Source organism: Urtica dioica, chromosome 4, assembly GCF_054948205.1.
Source record: "Urtica dioica subsp. dioica isolate 48M chromosome 4, U.dioica_male_clone48M_v1_H2, whole genome shotgun sequence".
NCBI classification, from domain to species: domain Eukaryota; kingdom Viridiplantae; phylum Streptophyta; class Magnoliopsida; order Rosales; family Urticaceae; genus Urtica; species Urtica dioica.
The window spans coordinates 48,458,016-48,480,672 of NC_142759.1; the positions used below are offsets into that span (position 1 = coordinate 48,458,016).

Sequence of the window (22,657 nt, forward strand, 5' to 3'; positions counted from 1 at the left end):
AATTCCTTTTGAGGATCTAGCGATTTCTAAACCAAGGAAATACTCGAGATCACCCAAGTTTTTCAACCTGAAAGCAGCACTCAGATAACTAATGACATCAGATATAACACCCTTGTTAGGACCCGAGATGATAATATCATCCACATATAACAAAAGGACAATAAAAGAAGAACCACTCCCACGAGTGAATATAGAATAATCTGCTTTAGACTGTACAAAACCAATCTTCAAAACAGCGTCTGTAAATTTGATATTCCATTGTCTAGAGGCTTGTTTAAGGCCATATATAGACTTGTGTAACTTACAGACCAATTTTCCCTGACCCCTTGATTGCTGATGTGGAGGTATGTATCCCATGGGCATATCCATGTAAACTTCCTCAAGGAGGTCGCCATTCAGAAATGCATTGCTTATGTTTAGCTGAGACAAAAACCAATGCTGTGAAGAGGCAATAGATAACAGAAATTTTACTGATATTTATTTAGCTACAGGGGAAAAGGTATCTATGAAATCAACTCCCCGTCGTTGAGTATAACCCATGGCGACTAAGCGCGCTTTATGTTGTGCCAAAGTCCCATCAGAATTCATCTTGTTGGTGTAGACCCACCTACACCCAATAGAAGTTTTATCTGCAGGCAGAGAAACAACAGACCATGTATTGCTGGCATGCATGGCTTCTATTTCGTCTGCCATAGCCTGTCTCCATGCTGCTGATTTGACAGCAATATGATAGTACAAAGGGGCTGAATGCACTGAAACTGAAAGCATAAGATTCTTAAAAGGCAAATACAAATTCTCATAATTAAGTACTTTGTCAATTGTGTGCATAGAGTTATAACGTAGACATGTAGTTAATAAGCTGCAGTGATAGTCCTGAAGATAAGCTGGTGGGACATGTTTCCTTGAAGATTTCATGGGAACAATATTAGTAGGTTGAGCAGATTCATGCTCAAAGGCTGAGAATGGTTATTATGAGTCCCAACATCTGTGTGCATCTGTTCTTGATCATGAATGAGGGATCAAATAGGAACACTTGGAGAGATATCATTATGTAAAAGAACAGGCAAACACATATCTTCAAAAGGATCATGTGAGCATAAGTATCACTTATATTATGAAAAGGAAAAACATTTTCATAAAAAAATGACATCTCGAGAAATCAGAATTTTCATGGAATCGATATCAAGCAGTTTATAACCTTTCATGCCTGGTGGATATCCAAGCATGACACATTTTCGTGCTCTCGGTTCAAACTTGGTTCGGTGTCCCTATAGAGTGGAAGCAAAACACAAAGAACCAAACACACGCAAATGATTGTACTCAACTGCTTTGCCATATAAAAGCTCATAAGGAGTCCGATTGGACAAATTCGGAGTCGGAGTCCGATTGATGAGATAAGAAGCAGTGAGAATACAATCAGTCCAATACCGTATGGGAATCTTGGATTGAAATAATAAAGATCTAGCAACATTAAGCAAATGTTGATGTTTGCGCTCAGCCACAGAATTCTGTTGTGGAGTCTCTACACAAGAGTATTGGTGTAAAATGCCATTTTTTGAAAAATATTCATTGAAAGACAACTCCCTAGCATTATCTGAGCGAAAGAGCTTGATAGTAGAAGCAAACTGATTATGAACATAAGCACAAAATCTTGGAATAATATAATGAACATCAGACTTGCATTTCATTAAGAAAATCCAACAAAACCTACTTTTGTCATCAACAAGAGTTAAAAAGAATCTATGACCTTGATAGGAGGGAGTCTTAAATGGACCCCACACGTCACAGTGAATAAGGTCAAAAGTAGATTCTGAGAACTTATTTGCAGAAACAAAAGGCAAGCGATGTTGTTTAGCCAAAGGACAAATGCAACATGGCTGAGAGTTATTATTATCAGAAACAGGAAGATTCAAACGAAGTTTTAACAAATCTAAACGCTTGTGAGATAAATGGCCTAGCCTTTGGTGCCAAGTTTCAACAGACACCTTATTCACATAGGCGGTGGGTTTGGTGATGCCCTTCTCATTGAGAATGTAAAGATCATTGCACACCCTACCCTTGCCAATCATCTTCAGGTGATTGATATCCTGTATGATAAAGGAATGAGGATAAAAAGAAATAATCATATTTGATTCCTTAGTGAGAGCATAAACAGATATGAGATTGAATTTGAAACTAGGCACATATAAAACGTTGTAAAGAACAAGATCAGAACTTAGTTTAACATCACCAATAAAAAGCACAGGAATAACAATGCTATTTGACAAAGTAACTGCAGAATTCTGTAAAGATCTGAATCTAAGGAACAAAGATTTCTTAGCACAAATATGCCTAGTGGCTCCGGAATCAAGAATTCAAGAACCTAAAATGGAATTATCTTGAGTTTGTATAGAGTTAGCCAAACCATTCAAACCTGCTTGGAATGATGTCATGTTGACGTCATTGTTGGTCTGAGCTGCTGTGGTCAGTTGATTTGAGAGGTGGCTGATGAGTTGGTGGATTTGATCGGCTGAAAGAGTTGAAGAAGCTTGATTTGAGACAGATCCTTCAATCACTCCTCCAGATCCTGAAGCTTCCACGACATTAGCTTGAGTCTTGGCTTTGAACTTATATCCTGGGGGATATCCGTGAATTTTGTAGCATTTATCCACGGTATGCCCCAACATCTTGCAGTGAGTGCAAAGAAGACGATCTTTGGGCTTGAATTTCTTCGGATTGTCACGAGCTGCCATTAAGTGTCCAAAAAAATAAAATTAACATGCAATTATCGCATAAGCAATAAAGCAACTTGATTTGTTTGCATTGAAGTTAAGAGTGCCTGAGACACGCCCCAATATTCGTCTATCAAGTTCACAGACGCCGGGTTTGTTTGAGAGGTCTGGCTGGAAAGGCTCATCAAAGAGAGCATATCGAAGAGAAATTGAGAGTGGTAGGAAAGTGTCTGCAGCTAAGTACCCAAATTTAATCTCAAATATGTTTGTTTATGAAGCAGAGCAGTCAGAACTTTGCACGACTTCTTTCAATCAAACCACGCCTTTGTTGCTACAGTGAAAAGAAATGATAACATTGATTTGAATTGAATATAAAGCCAGCGTACTATCTTGATGCAAAACAGTAACCGGCATTTGGTCTATATTTTGCAAGCAAAGTGTTGGGAGATAATAAGTTATTAAGCTCATAACTGTAATTCCTTCACATATTGATAAATAACTAAACAAGAAGTCATCACTAAACAATATCAATAACAGGCCTACAGTGTTTGTGGGAAATCTGGAACTGTCTTGGTAGGTTTGCATTTGCTGTCTTATTATTATATTGGTGGCTCTCATCCATATCGCTGTTATTTTTAATCATTGCCATACTTTCAGTTCGAACAGTTACAGGGGTAAAGAGGTCAAACTTGCAAGCCATTCCAATGCATGAATTGTTATCTCTGAAGGGTAAAAAAAACCATTGTCCCGAGTGGCTTTGAAACAGTCACTTCAGTCAAGTGCTTTGAAACATAACTAAGAAACTCGGAATCCCAGCTAGAACTCAAGAAACGGCACACATAAAAAGATAATATTAAGAGGCGCTGCTGAATTTCCGACCAGACAAACTCTCCGACTCGTGGAGTATGTGATTTATGAGCCCTCGAGCCGCACTGTAAATAAGAATATTTAAACAAACACAAGCACCTAATTATCTCGGTCCCGATCTTTGCCAAAACGCTCTCTCTGTAATGAATGAATGAGAGAGTGAGAGAGAGAACAAAAACTTACTCGTCTTTGCACTTTTGAATTTTCTCCGGGTCGGTCTCGTGCATATGCTTCTTGAATTGGTCTCTTAACATCCCGACAACTAGTTCAGTATTGTTTTGCTGCAACGAAACATAAGAACGCCCGATTTAAACAGCAAAAAATAGTTTGTCATAAGGAAACAAACACATTGCGTAGATGTAGAGCATGATGTAAGAAAAAAATGATAAAAAGACCAACGGAAGTTTAAAACAAAAGAGAAGCATTACCTTGTGACCGACATATTTGGCTCTTCTAAGACACTCGCGGTAGAGCTACACGCATGAAAAAAAAAGAGAGCAGAAATTTGAATTACAGATATGTCCGAATCAGAGAGAAATACGCAGAGACCAGAGAAATGACTCAACTCTAATCACATTGTTAGCGATTTCTGGAGGCAGTGCAGTGTTCAGGGACGGCATTGTTTTCTGTCGAAACCCACAAATTATTATTAGATTAACCATGATTCTTGATTATTTCCGGCTCTAGATTGCTAAACCAACATAACAAGGCGAGTCAATGATCCAAATAAAACATAGCCGAATTCATGTACCCACTTCCAAAGTCAAAGAATTTCAAAGGAACAAGATTCAGTGTCAAAGTCATCACATATAGAGATCAGGGAAAAGAAAATACAAAATTGCAAATATAAGTTGGTTTCGTTAATCTAGTCCTCTGGGAAATTTTCTCGAACACCTGGAGTGCGTGCAGGGTCAAAGAATTCCGAAACTTACAATCGAGCAGTATTGTAGAGAAGATTGATAATAAAACAAATCTGACACAAAGACGACCCAAAACGGAGGATATATAGTACCTTCGGAGTCGGTAACTGTCGGCCGGCGACTGATTTAGTTTAAAAGGATTAAGGTGATACGAAGAGAGATCGGGTTGGTTCTTTTCTTTCATTCAATAAATGAGATTCGATTTTTGGTTTATATAAAAGCGAAAAACGTGTGCTTTGTGGGTTTAATAAGTTCGAAGTAATTACATGAATACCCATCCAACTATCACTCGATTCTCAGATTTTTGGTTTAATACTCACGGCCAATTCAAACAAAATGAACCACACAAACTTGACCAAAGTCAACAATTCACACGGCCAAAGGCTCAATATTCAAAACCCAGACTCAATGACAAGTAAACAACCTCAGAATCACGTCACAAAAATCAATAGCAAACCCACACCAAGCTCAAACACACGGCCGGGCAACAACATCATCATAAACAATCAACCCATAACAGTCAGGACAACCACACGAATGAGAAGCAATCACCGAAACAGAGCTCAGCTCAAGCTTGAGAAATCATCACTGAATCAAGCCAGGACAACCCAACAGAAACCCCCAAATTTCCAAAGTTCAAACCCTAGAAATCGAACCCTAGAGGTAGAAATTCTCTTACCTCAGGTGAAATTGGTGAGGTTCACGTCTTCTCTGGCCTTCTCTCCCTCTTTTCCCGGCGATCTGCTCTCGGCCGGTGCCCTCGGCGTGCTCGTGGCGGCGCTCGCTCCTTCTCGGCCGCGAGCGCGAGGTGGTGCTCGGTCCCTCTTCTTTCTTCCTTCTCAGTCTCGCTCGTTCTTCTTTCTCTTTTCTCCCGTTTGTTTCTTAGTTGGCCGAGTGATATCACCTTGGCAAGCTAGAAAAAAACATCTTATTCACAATCCAAACTCTTTTCCTTGTTTTCTTTCAAATGGGTCCCTTAAAAATTGTTACAACCACGTCCTTTCATATAATTATTTAATTAAATCCATAACCAAACGGATTATAATTATATGATTTGAACCGAGAATTTTCTCGTTCATTCTCTATTAATTAAAATATATTTAAATTTTTTCGGAATTAATTCTCGTTTTTGAGAATTTATTTCTTAAACTAATTTCCGGAATATTTTTTCGGAATTAATTTACTAATCGAGATAAACTCGATAATTCCTTTATTTATTCCGAGATTTCCATAACCTTAATATATTTAAAATTAATTCGATAAATCCATTGAAATATAATTCACTCGAGAATTTAGTTGTAACAACTGAAACTCGTTATTATCTCCAAATTTCCTAAAACGAGTGACGCAGAAACTTGTCCTTACAATCCCGACCCCCTTAAGTTAGTTTCGTCCTCGAAACTTAAAGTAGAGCAGGGTACTCCTTCTGCATCACACTATCGAGCTTCCAGATAATTTTCCATCTTCAGAAAACAAGAGAGGATATACCTTCTTCTAAACGTGTTATCGCTTGATGAATAGCAAACTGATTATGGTCTTAGAGTCCACACACATATCGTATCTAAACTACACTAGTGACTTGACATAGTCACTTCCTAATGGTTAGATATAACTAACAAGGAATTCATTTCCTCAACTACCAAGTTTAGAAACTTGACCAAGACGCAACAAACAAGTATGTATAGCTTCCACATACATGAATGCATAACTAGAGAGTAAAGGATAGAAATCTAACCGGTTCTTCCAAACGATGACTCCTTTACTTCATCTCCATAGATGCTGAAGATGCGAGCTTTGGCCTTAGGTTGATTCTTCATATAAGCGATTTTATCTGCTGGAACGTGACAATCCCGTGCAAAAAGACCTTCCAAGCCACACAGGTAGCAACTTGAGGTTCCTATGCGGCACTCGCCTAGGTGCTTCCTGCCAAACTTGTTGCACGTAGGGAAATCATCAACCCTTGGCCTCTTATACCTATTCTCGCTTTGATTTCCTCTGTAACATTCTTCATTTCTCTGCTCCACAAACCTAGGAAGTCAACAAATTTTCAGACAATCTTTTCCGGGTAAGTGTGGAGACTTAAGTCAACTACATATCAAGGTAATAACCATGTTTACGTGCATTATTGCTTGTTAGTAAACAAGAATAGGAAAATCTTTAAAAATGAATAATCTCAAAGATTAAGGCTTCGGCCGCTTTTCCTAAAAACTTAGCTCGGGTTCGCCCGCTGCTGAATTTTCGACCAGACAAACTCTCCGACTCGTGGAGTATGTGATTTATGAGCCCTCGAGCCGCACTGTAAATAAGAATATTTAAACAAATACAAGCACCTAATTATCTCAGTCCCGATCTTTGCCAAAACGCTCTCTCTGTAATGAATGAATGAGATAGTGAGAGAGAGAACAAAAACTTACTTGTCTTTGCACTTTTGAATTTTCTCCGGGTCGGTCTCGTGCATATGCTTCTTGAATTGGTCTCTTAACATCCCGACAACTAGTTCAGTATTGTTTTGCTGCAACGAAACATAAGAACGCCCGATTTAAACAGCAAAAAATAGTTTGTCATAAGGAAACAAACACATTGCGTAGATGTAGAGCATGATGTAAGAAAAAAATGATAAAAAGACCAACGGAAGTTTAAAACAAAAGAGAAGCATTACCTTGTGACCGACATATTTGGCTCTTCTAAGACACTCGCGGTAGAGCTACACGCATGAAAAAAAGAGCAGGAATTTGAATTATAGATATGTCCGAATCAGAGAGAAATACGCAGAGACCAGAGAAATGACTAAACTCTAATCACATTGTTAGCGATTTCAGGAGGCAATGCAGTGTTCAGGGACGGCATTGTTTTCTGTTGAAACCCACAAATTATTATTAGATTAACCATGATTCACTACTACAAATATGGGCATCAGGTGCGGCAAAAGTCGCACTTGATGCCCAACACGTCGCACCCGATAGTACTATCGGGTGCGACTTCAGGTGCGACTAAGTCACACCTAAAAGTCCGAAGCTAATACTATTGGGTGCGACATGTCGCACCCAATAGTATATACTATTACGTGCGACATTATTAGGTGCGACTTATCGCACCTGAAGTCGGACCTATTTTTCCGTGGGAACTTAAGAATAAGGCGGGAATTTGACTTCTGGGTGCGACATGTCGCACCCAATGCTCTTCCCGCCAACTTATTGGGTGCGATTAGTCGCACCCAATACTCTTCCCGGCATAGTATTGGGTGCGGCGAGTCGCACCCAATACCCTTCCCACCTTAACTATTGGGTGCGACTAGTCGCACCCGATGCCCAATTTATTTTGAAAAAAAAAAAAAAATTTACAAATAAATAGAATTATAATTAGAATTAAAAATTAATATTTCATATTAAAATATTTTTAATATACAAACAACTAATACGAGTTTGTTCGCTAATATAAAAATATACAAGTCCAACTATTTTCGTTGTTGCCTATAAAACTTATCGATAGAGGAATTTCCTCTTCCAAATAAGTTGCCTCCGCGGCCACTACTGCTTCCTCCTCGGCCACTGCCGCTACCGCTAGGACAATCTCGATGAAACTCCGTAGAACCTGGCGTCACATTATCAGCCATTGCCGCTGATGTCGGCCTAGGCTGAGGATGTGGGCTTGTGGGGGAAGCCTGAGTATGCATCTGTGTAAACGAGAGCAGCTGTCGCTGCATCTCTTCCATCTGGATTAGTTGTGCCGCCATTTGAGCTTGTTGTGCTACCAGCTGAGCTTGCAACTCGGTATACAATACTGGATCGACACATGACTGAGATGACGAACCAGACGAGCTTCCGTCTTGAGCTCGAGCCACACTCAAAGCCCCAACTGGGGTCGTGGGTCCTATCCCGACATCCCAATCACGGCGTGGCCCGAGAACGTCATGCATCGCATACTCCTCTGCGTGTTCGAGGCTCACCTCTTCGCCTTGCTCCTCCGCTTGTCGCAAAATATCTGCCACTTGGGCGTTGATTCGCGCCTTTACAAAAAAACCAAATAAAACTATTATATAATTATTATTATTAAGTAATTAAATAAAGTAACTTACAAATTGTTGATTCGCGAAGGGCGTTGTCTAGTTGCCGTTAATATCTTGATGGTTTTTCTCCCACGTCGCTAATGCGGAGGGTAATGTCCCATCCTCCTTCCTCTGCAAGTTTAATTTAATCATCAAAATAAGACTAATGTGTCTAATGCTAATAAAAATTAAGCAACTTACGCCCTTCTGTCGATGAGCGAAAAAAGGTATCGACCCTTGTCTGGCCTTTGTCTGCTTCTTCTTCGCATTTTGTCTGTTGCGGTCAGCCTTTGCCTGCGAGACATAAATTCATTTAATTCGATTTGATGAGAAAAAAAATCATGTTCAACTCATACCTTATGGGCCGGTATGTTGAACACCTCTATTGCCTTCAACCAAGCCTCGTGCGTATAGCCCTTTGGTGTTTCTTCTCTGGCGAGCTCTATTTTCCCGCAAAACTTGTTGAAGAATCTAGATGATAAATTTGACTTTTGATTGCGTCGCAACCGCTTCATTTCGCGAATGATAGTAGACTCTATCTCGTTGCGAATGCAATCAGCTGGCACTCTCTCGCTAGTTGCAGGATCCTCGTACACAAAACGGTACTCGTTATGGATTGCGGTCATAACGGCCGTCACATGCTGAGACTCGACTTCATTCCAGTCGTTTGCGTGTGCTTGAAACGTCGCCTTGATCAAGTTTCCAAGACGGTTCGAGAAGGTGCCGATCATGGGATTTAGATCCCTGATGTCCTGGTAGAACATCATGTGTCGCCGATCGTAGCGAACTACATTCGCACCAGGAGTCCCTACCCTCGCTCTCGCTGACACGAGACCCTTCGTTGGTCCATGTGTGTTCTTCGATCCGGAGGATCCCGGCGTCTGTGGTGGATCTTCGCCTCCACCTGCTCCAGTCGACATCCTATAAGAAGAAAACAAGATTAGAAAACAAAGAAACGTGGACGACACCACGATTTTTTTTATTAAAATACCCTCACATATGGCGGAGGAAAACCGTGGTTACATATCAGGCCTAGCTCTGTTTTTAACAAAATATTTTAACGTCCCAAGGTATCTCTCAAAGGGGTACATCCACCGCATATGAACCGGGCCGCCATACAACGCTTCCTCTGTTAGATGAATCGCCACGTGAACCATGATCGTGAAAAAAGCAGGTGGAAATATCATCTCAAGCTTACATAGTATCTCGACAATGGAATTTTGCGCTTTTTCGAGATCTTCCACTCTCAACGTTATAGAAATACTCAACTTGAAAAAGTTGCAAAGTTCGGAGATCGTATCCTGTATTGCCTTGGGCAGAAAAGGGCGAATACCAACAGCCAACAACCTCTGCAAGATCACGTGGCAATTGTGCGACTTCAAACTTGTGAGCTTCCCGTTAGCAGTCACGTTTTTCTTCAAATTACCAGTGAGGCCATCTGGAAATTTGACAGATTGGAGAAACTCGGTAAACCGCTGCCTCTGCTCAAGGGTCAAAGTGTACGCTGCTTGCGGTTTGTACCACCCAGCCCCTTGTTCTCGCAAGTGCAAACTGGTTTTGATTTTAAGTCCATTATATCAAACATCGCCTTCTCGGTGTCATAGTTTTTCTTTTCTAAGCTAAGCATGGTCCCAAGAAGATTCTCGCACACGTTCTTCTCTACGTGCATGACATCCAAGTTGTGCTTCAACTCCAACTCTGACCAGTAAGGCAACTCGTAAAAGATGCTTTTCTTCGCCCAATTCAGCTTACTCTCGGCTCGCTTTCGTTTTCGGCCCACGGAGCAAGCGTGTTTGCCAATTTTCGTGCAAGAAACACTAGCCAACTGAGCTAGTATGTCTTGCGGAGTCAACTTGTCGGGTTTGCTGTGTCTCTCGTGGCGATTTGTGTTGTGATCGCTACTTTTCCTCAATCAGTGACGCGTGGACAAAAATCGACGATGGTTGTAGTACACGATTATGTTTTTTACTTTCAGAGACGGCGTGTCAAGGTTGCACGTGGGGCAAGCGAGATACCATTGGCCACTCCATCCCGATAAATACGATCGAGCCGGAAAGTCGTTTATCGTCCAGAGTAGCGCAGCACGCAACCAAAACACTTCATCGTTGGCTCCATCTCGAATGTTGAATCCCATCTCCCACAATTCTTTCAGCTCTTCAACTAGTGGTTGCAAGAACACGTCCATGTTTTTTCCTGGTGAGCTCGGCCCGGGAATCAGAAGCGTCAGCATAAGGTACTCTTTCTTCATGCACAACCAAGGCGGCTGTTGGTGGATCGAGCGCGCATCGGACACGAACGATCGCTCCGACGCGCCTCTTTTGAGATGATTCCACTATATAACCATATTAATGCGGAAAAATAATTAATTACGCTGATCATAAGCTAATTAAATTATGGTTATAATTTACAAGATCTAGTTATGTTTAATTAATTTAATTCACGAGAGCATATAAGTCAAGCAACCGATATAGAGCGAAAAACGAATACTTACAGTTTTTGGCTCACGTACTGAAAGCTTTCACAATCCGTCTTCGTCTTGAGCGTCTTGATGAAGGACTCGAGGATGACACCTTAGTCTTCCGAAACGTAATCTCCGAGGCGAATAAGAAAGATGAGTGGGCACAGTCTTTATCTCACTAGATCACGAAACTAGGTGTCTCGAGATCTTTATCTTATTTTACTAAGAATGGAAACGAATTTCCGAGGGGAGGGAGAGGCTGTTTTGCACGGCTAAGGTAGCCTAGAGTGCACGAAATTATTAGGTCAAAAACCTTAATTTTTGCATTCTCATGAACCCCTACTTATAGTCGTAAAAAGGAGATATTCATGGAATCTTCCAGAATATTTTATTTCATTTTATTGTGTTCACACTAGAGGATTTAATCTAGGCCCTTGGATCTCAGCAAGTGAATCCTACTTTTTCTCTCATCCATCAGATCAATATCTATGGGATATTTAAATAGAGAATAATTTATTTAGTGAGATAATAAAGGAGAATATATTATTCTCCTAAATTTTCTCCTAAATATTCTCCTAAATATTCTCCTAAATACTCTCCTTTAAATAAGGAGAAAATATAGGAAAATATCTTATATTATTCTCTCTCCTTTATTTAAACAACTAAAGAGAAAATATTGGTAAATACCAATATTATAAAAATCGGTTTTTAGGCACACGGCCAAGGGGATTTGCGCAAACCCTAGTGCCAAAACCCTAAATCCGACTTTCATATTTTGTGCAAGGCCCAATTGCTTAAAACCCAATTAATTATTTATTTATTTGGTCCAACAATAAACAAATAATTAATAATTGTTTATTTACTTGATCAAACAATAAATAAACAATTTTACCATAAATATTTATTTAATTCTGCGAATACCCGTTTTCCATAATTAATGCTATCAATCACAATTACAGCAAGTGAGATTAATAATGATAAACATTATTATAAGAAAGTTCTTATCCGCCTTTATCAGAGCCGAATCGGGGACTATGGACCTAGTAATAGGAGCTTAACAAATCCGACGAAAAAGACGAAATAGTCATTTATCTTTTGTCCATCGATTCGTCTAATCTTGGTCAAATACTCCACCTTGTAAGCCAAGACTGAACTCTCCTTTAAACTAGAATTATATTTACTCATCGTGACGAGTGTCCACTGATATAGTCAGTTCGTGATCAAGATCCTCCAGGTTCAACCCGTGTCAAGAGAAGTCAATTTATCCGTTATACTTCTCTTGATACATATCAGCCCTAAGCATTGTTGCTTCCCCAGCGAAAGATTCTTTCGAACGTTACTTACTTCGAAAGTGCTAGCAATCTATCGGTTCTGGAATCAACCCTTAGGTGAGTGAACATTAACCTTCTTTCAGGAAGGCTGGATTCCGTATCTGTAAATCACTTCCCACTCGAATTATGCTATGAGAAAACTCCCAAGACATAAGCTGTGATTAGCATGAATAGCCTTTTAGCGAATGAGTCAAAGAGCCCAGTAACATAACCCAGTGTCCATGATCACTTCAGGATTTAGATCAAGTCTCACTGTGACCATCATAGTGGCCTCGGTTAGTGTGTCGTAACGGTCCTTAAACGACACATCTACACCAAGACTTGTCCAAGTCGTACACTTACCACAAGTGTAGAATGCTCCCACATAGTGATGAGCCTTCACCTATGTGTTCCACATATATGACTTTAGATATAGCTTTCCAGGCGTATATCAGTCATCGACCATGTTTTAGCACACCGCCCGAACTCAGGTGCCCAGCACGTGACTCAGTTTAATACGGAGGCTATGGAAGATAGTTGTTATTGATTCTAATTATTTAGAACTCAACCCACTAATCATATAATGCTAATAAAGTAATCTTATTATCGAATTTAGTAATCATTTATTCATTATCTTCAAGTGGGCAATATTCCTAACAATCTCCCACTTTGACCAGAGAAGATAAGTTTCCTTCAGCCAATTTAATTCTTTGCCATCATTATAGACGGTTTAGACTTTGACCCAGGATTGAGATTCCCATCATATGGATTCCCACTTTTATCTATACTCTATCATTTATGTCGATCTGACATATGTCCCATTTTCATATCATTCTAGTTCATGCATTTTTGCAAGTGATCTTTGACTTACCATTTAAGATCAAGTCAAATTGTTCATAGTAAATAAATTTACTTTAGAACAAATTAACACTTCGCATACCTTTAGATTATACACCAGACTTTATATCTAAAGATAACAAGTCTCCCTATTTAGGTGTACATCCCTTTGGTGCCAAACAGGTTGCACCATTGCATGGTTTGATCTCATCACCACTTACTATAGTGTGATTTATTGAACGTGCTTAAATAAGAACTCTATTGACCTATTTCCATTACTTGGTTATTTATAGTTCATCCTTGTTTGTCGTGTTCATATTCAATATATACACAGGACTTTAAGGATCTACTATATTTAAATAACTAAGTATCTCACTATTTCCAGAGATTACAGTGTTTACAACACATGTAGTTATTCTCGGAAATACGACATTGTCTAAGGTCTAATTATTAGTCCTTTTAAAGACAATGTCAATAGCCTCAACATTGAGCTCATACCTTATATCAATAAGTATGTTTGAGACATAATGGAACGAGCATGTCGTTTCTAAATTTAATTTTAGAAACAGTTAGCTCAGTCAATTTACTTGTGTCATAATGAGGTCTAGAACTAAAATAGTAATGAATTTATTCATGACACTTGTTTAGGAGCTATACTTATCGATCATTCTCAAAATATAGATTATAACAAACATCCATGTACAATCATGACTAGTTTGTTAAGTACTTAGGATCTACCTTTCATATTTCGAAAAGTTTAGTAGTATAACTACTTCGATCCATGTCTTTATGTTATTGGAACTTCATCCTCAAAGGACAGTTCATCTTCAATTTTGAAGATCCCTAATGAAGTGGTTTGTGGTATCAGAAAGAAGAGTATCATTCATGATAATGTCTCTCCTTAAGGGCTCAATCCCTTACCTTATAGCTTATAAAGCTTAAACCATTTCATTAATCCTTTTATAGACCTCTCTATTCCTTTAAGCTAATAGCTTAACAGGTAGATCTATTAAATATGGGCTAATAACTTTCAGACAAGTTAGTATGATCGAGAGTGATATCTCAAGATCATGTCTTTCCATTTAAGGAAAGTTTATTGTTGATGAGAGTGACAAGGATCCATTCTAGGATGCTACTGGGTTATTGATTTTAACGACAAGATAATTCAAAATTATCCTTCCTTTTAATTCATTGATTTATGTGGCAAGATAATCATTGATTACCCTTCCACTTTAATTATTGAACAATAGCATATACATTCCGGTTAAGGATGCCATCTTCAATGATGGATTTAATCCTATGAAGGATGTTTGCTATTTATTGAACAACAAGTAGCTGGATTTCATTAAAGAAAGCTCCCACTCTTTTATTGAACAATAGTGACTAGAATCCAATTAAGGATGCTCCCACTCAATAATATTGGTTATTTAGTGGCTAGGTTCCATTTATGGATGCTCCCACTAAGTCAATGAATAAGAGTAGCTAGGTTCCAGCTAAGGATGCTCCTACTCGATTATTGAATTTTAGACCGGCTAGGTTCCAATTAAGGATGCTCCCACTCAATCAATGAATCTAGAGTGACTAGGTTCCATTCAAGGATGCTCCCACTCAATCAATACGAATATTAGTGACTAGGTTCCAATTAAGGAAGCTCCCACTAACTTAATTCATCATCAACACTAACTCTTAGTTGTGTCTCATTTATTATTTATTATTCGCACAAGTCATTGTCGAATAATGGTAATAATTATTTAGACGCTTTCAAAGCTCTAAATAGTTCTTAAACAATAAAACATATTCATCATAAGAATTTAATGAAGCAATAAAAGCTAATAAATTCTAACAGAGATAATAACTCAGAAAATATTTATATTTATTGTGCTTAACATATAGCATATGAACGGAAAAACGTGACCTTCATATTCTATATCTTTTTCATAAGGACATAAGCATTCATGCATATTCAAATATCATAAAAGCAATCAAGGCATTCAATTATAGAAGGAAATATTTAAAGACACAACCATGTGTTCATAAATAATGTAATAAAACATAAAGAAAGAAAGATTCATCCTTTCTGGAATAGCCATAAAGGCTACAATCCAGAAAACCTCGGATTATTAAATGACACATCCCATGTTCAAAAAATAAATCCAAAAATGAAAGTAATAAAACTAGCGGGAAATTAGATCTTCAAACGGAGCATGAGCTTCTCTACAATTCGGGCTTGAATCCGACATTGCTCAGCAAGCTCGTCTACACATGTGTGCTCCATCAGATCTGCTCTGCAACAAGCAAAGAAGTATGCTCATGAATAATTATCCTCAAAACATTTTTAGGATATCTTTAATCATGAATTTTAAGGTACAATACCAGTATTCTTCTTGTTTTTCTCAAGCTCAGCCAAGTACAAAGGACAATGCCTCTTCCAATGGCCTTCAGTGTTGCAGTGGTTGCATTTACCAATGCTTTCTCGCTTCTTTTCTTTTCCTTTTCCACTTCTCTTGAAGTTCTTCCTTTCCTTCTTAGCGGGACCTTTCCCCTTTGAAGTATTCGGACGTGCCTTAGATGACTCAGCACCAGAAGTCAACTTCTTCTTGGTTTTAGGCGAAGAACTCTTGTCAGCATAGAGAGCTGACCCTTTGTTCTTCCCATGTCGAGTGATAGACTCGAAAGTCTGTAGTTCATTCAACAGCTGAGACAGTCCATACGTCAACTTGTTCATGATGTAGTTGGACGTAAACTGTATGAAGTCACTCGAAAGGGAATTCAGGATTATTCCCACCTGAGTAACCTCATCCATCTGTGCCCCATGGAGTTCAGCTTCGGTGAAGTAGTTAGTCATCTTCATGACATGATCCCTCACCGGAGTTCCCGCAGTCATCCTAGTGCTAGTGCACTTACGGGTGAGCTCAATGCGGGCTTGCTCGCTTTGCATCCCAAACATTTGTTGCAACGAGTCAAGGATCTCCATAGCGGTCTCCTTCCCTTCCATCTTAGTTCGCAACGCATCAGATATGCTTGCGAGCATGTAGGCCACCGCCTTGTTATTGGCAGTAGTCCACTTGTCATAGTCCTCCCTCAAGTTCTTGGAGGCACCATGAGCAGGAAGAGGAGGTCTGTCTTCAGTGAGGATAAAGCGAATGCTTTCACTCACAAGCACAATGTTGAGATTCGACTTCCACTTAGGGAAGTTATCTCCAGTCAGGACGTCTTTCGACAACAGGGCCATAATAGGGTTCGACATGATTACTAAAAACATAAAAAGCACATTTACTAGCAATATGAAAAGAAACAACTATCAATATAATTTAGGAAATAAAAACTATAATGCAAACATGCACGGGATTAAATACTAAACAAAAGAACCCAGTTTTTATATTCCAAGGTAATTCGACTAATAGCCACAGTCCGTTTCACTCTGGTGACGTAACGGAGTGCACCTAGTGAAAATGAGAACCATCTCAGATTAGTGAGCAATCATAGTACATGCACCTTCATAACTATGCTCACTAACTACCAATTTTATAGGAATCTTTGGCCACATGAGCAACCACAGGTTGGTTCATGCATGAGTCAACCCAACATTTCAGTGAAAGAAATCTAGCTCATACGCACTAGCGTAACTAGTACACGCAAAGATCAACCCTCCCACCTATCGTCAGAGACATAACCTTGGTATTGGAATCAGAAAAGCCCTTCCGAATGGAACTGACCACCATGTTTAGAAAACCGCCGGTCACGAGGGGATCTTTCATCCTCACGGTGTTGTGTCAATGTTGGAGACCTACGACTCAATATACTTTCAGTATTTTAATTTTCCTAGCATTAACTTTAATCTAGGTGATCCACTCGAGTTAACTAAGTCATATTAAAAACTCGAGTGTTTCTAAGCTACCCTTAAAAACAGATGTTTCGATATAGCTTAGTGATTAGGAATTCGTGACATCTAGTCTTGATTATCCTAAAAGTATTCCATCACGGAAAAGCTCCCAGTAGAGAAGGTGAGACACTAGGTCTTCTTAAGTACCTCTCAGCTTAGCCTCTTATCGGCTTGGTGACAGAGCTCTCCGATCCGTTCAACTCATTCATTAATTAACTATCCTAATCCAATTAGACAATTTTAATGAATGAAAGCCCATGACAACCATTAACATACGATACATGATCTAAGTTATAGCATACAAGCATGACATAGTAATTAAATAAACAAGCAAGAGCATGCAAGAATGGTTTGATTCGGATTGATCGTTTCCTATTTGATTCTATAAAGTAAATCAAGATGAGCCCAATCATATTGGCCCATGGATTCAATTGGGCCCATTCTTATGTCCCTTAGAAAAATAAATCAATATCAAATTATTTAATTTTTCTAATTTTTTTATCGAAAAAATTAATTAAGTAAGGGCACATTCCAATGTCCCATTTAAAATAAATCGATATCATAATCATTTATTTTGTAATGTTTTAAATAAAAAATCATTAGGGCTCAGCCCATACAATTATTTATATAAAAAATTTAAAAAACTTAATTTTTTTTTAATGAGTGGGCCCGTGGGCCCACTGAGGCCCAGGTCAAGATTAGACTTGAGGCTGCACCGGACCGCCGCCGCCACGAGGGCGCGGCCCGGCACGAAGAGGACGGTCGAGACTTGTCACAAAATTTTGTGACAAGTTTTCTTGTGGCGTAGTCGTGGAGGCTTTCTTCGTCCGTCATGCTTCTTCGTTTTGTATCCGTCTCTCGCTGATCGTCGTGATCAAGAACGTCGCACCATCGGATTACAACAATAATAATAATTACATAAAACCTATACCCTTTGAATTTCGGGTTTACAAAAAATCTAGAAAAGCGAGAATCAAATATTCTACGATCAAACCACGAATCACAATTCACATATCATATATTGAATTGCATGAAATTCACATCCACATATAATTTCATTCAAACCATATTTAAATTAATTACAAGAACGAATCGATTAATTAATCATAACATCTAGCTCTGATACCAGTTGTTGGTGGATCGAGCGCGCATCGGACACGAACGATCGCTCCGACACGCCTCTTTTGAGATGATTTCACCATATAACCATATTAATGCGGAAAAATAATTAACTACGCTGATCATAAGCTAATTAAATTATGGTTATAATTAACAAGATCTAGTTATGTTTAATTAATTTAATTCACGAGAGCATATAAGTCAAGCAACCGATATAGAGCGAAAAACGAATACTTACAGTTTTTGGCTCACGTACTGAAAGCTTTCACAATCCGTCTTCGTCTTGAACGTCTTGATGAAGGACTCGAGGATGACACCTTAGTCTTCCGAAACGTAATCTCCGAGGCGAATAAGAAAGATGAGTGGGCACAGTCTTTATCTCACTAGATCACGAAACTAGGTGTCTCGAGATCTTTCTCTTATTTTACTAAGAATGGAAACGAATTTCCGAGGGGAGGGAGAGGCTGTTTTGCACGGCTAAGGTAGCCTAGAGTGCACGAAATTATTAGGTCAAAAACCTTAATTTTTGCATTCTCATGAACCCCTATTTATAGTAGTAAAAAGGAGATATTCATGGAATCTTCCAGAATATTTTATTTCATTTTATTGTGTTCACACTAGAGGATTTAATCTAGGCCCTTGGATCTCAACAAGTGAATCCTACTTTTTCTCTCATCCATCAGATCAATATCTATGGGATATTTAAATAGAGAATAATTTATTTAGTGAGATAATAAAGGAGAATATATTATTCTCCTAAATTTTCTCCTAAATATTCTCCTAAATATTCTCCTAAATACTCTCCTTTAAATAAGGAGAAAATATAGGAAACTATCTTATATTATTCTCTCTCCTTTATTTAAACAACTAAAGAGAAAATATTGGTAAATACCAATATTATAAAAATCGGTTTTTAGGCACACGGCCAAGGGGATTTGCGCAAACCCTAGTGCCAAAACCCTAAATCCGACTTTCATATTTTGTGCAAGGCCCAATTGCTTAAAACCCAATTAATTATTTATTTACTTGGTCCAACAATAAACAAATAATTAATAATTGTTTATTTACTTGATCAAACAATAAATAAACAATTCTACCATAAATATTTATTTAATTCTGCGAATACCCGTTTTCCATAATTAATGCTGTCAATCACAATTACAACAAGTGAGATTAATAATGATAAACATTATTATAAGAAAGTTCTTATCCGCCTTTATCAGAGCCGAATCGGGGACTATGGACCTAGTAATAGGAGCTTAACAAATCCGACGAAAAAGACGAAATAGTCCTTTCTCTTTTGTCCATCGATTCGTCTAATCTTGGTCAAATACTCCACCTTGTAAGCCAAGACTGAACTCTCCTTTATACTAGAATTATATTTACTCATCGTGACGAGTGTCCACTGATATAGTCAGTTCGTGATCAAGATCCTCCAGGTTCAACCCGTGTCAAGAGAAGTCAATTTATCCGTTATACTTCTCTTGATACATATCAGCCCTAAGCATTGTTGCTTCCCCAGCGAAAGATTCTTTCGAACGTTACTTACTTCGAAAGTGCTAGCAATCTATCGGTTCTGGAATCAACCCTTAGGTGAGTGAACATTAACCTTCTTTCAGGAAGGCTGGATTCCGTATCTGTAAATCACTTCCCACTCGAATTATGCTATGAGAAAACTCCCAAGACATAAGCTGTGATTAGCATGAATAGCCTTTTAGCGAATGAGTCAAAGAGCCCAGTAACATAACCCAGTGTCCATGATCACTTCAGGATTTAGATCAAGTCTCACTGTGACCATCATAGTGGCCTCGGTTAGTGTGTCGTAACGGTCCTTAAACGACACATCTACACCAAGACCTGTCCAAGTCGTACACTTACCACAAGTGTAGAATGCTCCCACATAGTGATGAGCCTTCACCTATGTGTTCCACATATATGACTTTAGATATAGCTTTCCAGGCGTATATCAGTCATCGACCATGTTTTAGCACACCGCCCGAACTCAGGTGCCCAGCACGTGACTCAGTTTAATACGGAGGCTATGGAAGATAGTTGTTATTGATTCTAATTATTTAGAACTCAACACACTAATCATATAATGCTAATAAAGTAATCTTATTATCGAATTTAGTAATCATTTATTCATTATCTTCAAGTGGGCAATATTCCTAACAGCGGCAAGTTGTACGCAGTCAGTACCACATGCCACATGCTGTACGCTAGACTCATTTCTCCAAACGGGTTGAACCCAACAGAAGCTAATCCAAGCCGCACGTTCCGAGGCTCTTCGGCAAATTCTGGGTATCTCTCGTCCAGGTTCTTCCACGTCGTACCGTCCGCAGGATGTCGCAGAACGCCTTCTTCTCTGACGCGATCTCTTTTGTGCCACTGCATCTGAAGGTACGTGTGTCGAGAGGCGTACAACCGCATCAATTGATCTTTCAGGGGAAAATATCGTAATATCTTTTGCGGTATCTGTTTCCCAGACGACTTCCATCTGCTCTCGTTGCAAACTGGGCACACTTCAACTTTCTCGAGATCTTTTCGAAACAAGACGCAGTCGTTTGTGCACACGTCGATCATCTCGTACCCCATGCCGAAGCGCTTCAGTTTCGCCTTTGCCTCGTAGTGCTTTTCCGGAATTCGATTACCAGTTGGATGAGACTTCCTCAAGAGCTGCAAGAGTTCTATGAACGACTTGTTCGTCCAATGGTTCGTGACTTTGATGTGCATCAACGAAACCAAGAATGACAAAGACGAAAACTCTTTGCATCCAGGGTACAATTCCGCTTCCAACTCGGCAAATAAGTCTTCCACTTGCTCCTCCGCACGCACCTCGCTCGGAGTCGGATCCGCAAAGTCATCGAAATCCTCGTGGTCCATGATATCATGCAGAGCGTCGTGCAATCCTCATACTCCTCTCTGATCAGTTCCAATGGGGTCTTCACCATGAGTAAGGACAAGGCGCTCGCCGTGATGATTCCATTCTGTGTAGCCTGGGGTAAACCCATTGTCCAGGAGGTGATGCCTTACGACCCCGATGGCGTGCCATCTCACGTTGTTGCAAGACTTGCAAGGACAACGATATTGGCCATTTTCGTTCAGTTGTCTGCTTGCAAGGCGGATAAACTCGTTAACCCCTATTTTATACTGCAAGCTCAACCTCTCGTTCTCGGTAACCCAATCTCTACTTGGATTAGACATTGATTTCGTTGAACGAGAAAGACAACGAGAATTATTAATTAGCATTGAAAGTCCGATCTTACTAAAGGACCGAGAGCGAATTTAGAAGGAATGAGAGAGAGACTGTGAAAGGTATCTTATTTTTTTAAAATGGATTGTAGAAATTGTGGGAAAGATGCACCTCAAAATCCTGGAAACAATCCTGGAAAATGGATTGTTTTTTAAAATGGACTGTTTCTAGTGGATTTCGATTCTAATTGGTTCAAAACTCTACCGAAATTTTGGCAGATGTTCCCCTATAATATTGTTAAACCAAAAACCTGCAAAGTACTTTAAAAACATTTAAAATCCATCCACAAACTATCATATTAATTAACTAAGTCCTAAACCGAGCCTCCGTGGCTCGGTCACAATATTTTATCAATGAAAACTATAAAACAATCACTTAGTAATTAATTAATTACAATATCATAAACAACTAATCTAATAAAATAGTTTAAACAATTAACAAATTTCAATCTTAATTAAACTATTTCTTAAAAAAAAATCTTAATTAAACTAACATTTAAAATTTAAAATTAGTTACATAACCAATTTCATAATTAAGTACAAAGTGTTAACAATTAAACTATAAATTAATTAGTTAACTAAACTAACAACTTATTAACCAATTTGATTTCCATTACAATTTCAATTTCAAATAATATTTAATCTAAACTTTTACAATTACAATTAATTTCAACTAAACATTAACCTAAGCATATTACTAAACTAATTATAAACACTATATATATTAACAATTATAATTACATTAATTAATACATGTTACTAAACTAATTATAAATACTATATATATTAACAACTATAATTACATTAATTAATACATGTTAACAATCAAAATCAAACTAAACATACTAACAATTTATTTGATTTGAAACGTAAATACTAAACTACTAAACATACTAAACACATATATAGAATTTGAAACTAAACATACTAAATTACTAATTAAAACTAATTAATAATTATTAACACTAATTATATATGCTAATTAAAACATACTAAACCATTAAATTTTTTTTCTTCATATATATATATATATATATATATAATACTAATTATTAATGTATATATACACAAAAAAATATTATACCTTAGGCGGAGGAGATCGGAGCGGCGCGGAGGAGCGAAGACGGAGGAGAGGACCGGCGCGGAGGAGCGGCTGCGGAGGATCGGCGCGGAGGAGAGGACCGGCGTGGAGGAGCGGCTGCGGAGGAAAGGACCTAAGAAGGAGGAGAAGACCGGTCTGAGAAGAGCGGCGCGC

General features: G+C 38.6%; 1 protein-coding gene across 1 annotated transcript; it reads right to left on the reverse strand.

Annotated features, from left to right (window-relative positions):
* Positions 1-3,334: 3,334 nt before the first annotated feature.
* On the reverse strand, positions 3,335-5,412 carry LOC149401764 (uncharacterized). Its single transcript, XM_089613754.1, has 5 exons — positions 5,178-5,412; positions 4,145-4,204; positions 4,007-4,051; positions 3,762-3,859; positions 3,335-3,643 (listed from the first exon to the last, which is right to left on the reverse strand). The coding sequence occupies exons 2-5, from the start codon at positions 4,196-4,198 to the stop codon at positions 3,565-3,567; spliced, it is 276 nt and encodes a 91-aa protein (XP_089469880.1). The 5' UTR covers positions 4,199-4,204; positions 5,178-5,412; the 3' UTR covers positions 3,335-3,564.
* Positions 5,413-22,657: the final 17,245 nt, after the last annotated feature.

Bases quoted from the DNA above. Each gene is read 5' to 3' on its own strand.
- LOC149401764 (XM_089613754.1), bottom strand. From the start codon at position 4,198: ATGCCGTCCCTGAACACTGCACTGCCTCCAGAAATCGCTAACAATGTG. The intron at 4,052-4,144 runs GTTGAGTCATTT...TCATGCGTGTAG, and splicing joins TCGCTAACAATGTGATTAGA to CTCTACCGCGAGTGTCTTAG. The intron at 3,860-4,006 runs GTAATGCTTCTC...GTTTCGTTGCAG, and splicing joins CCAAATATGTCGGTCACAAG to CAAAACAATACTGAACTAGT.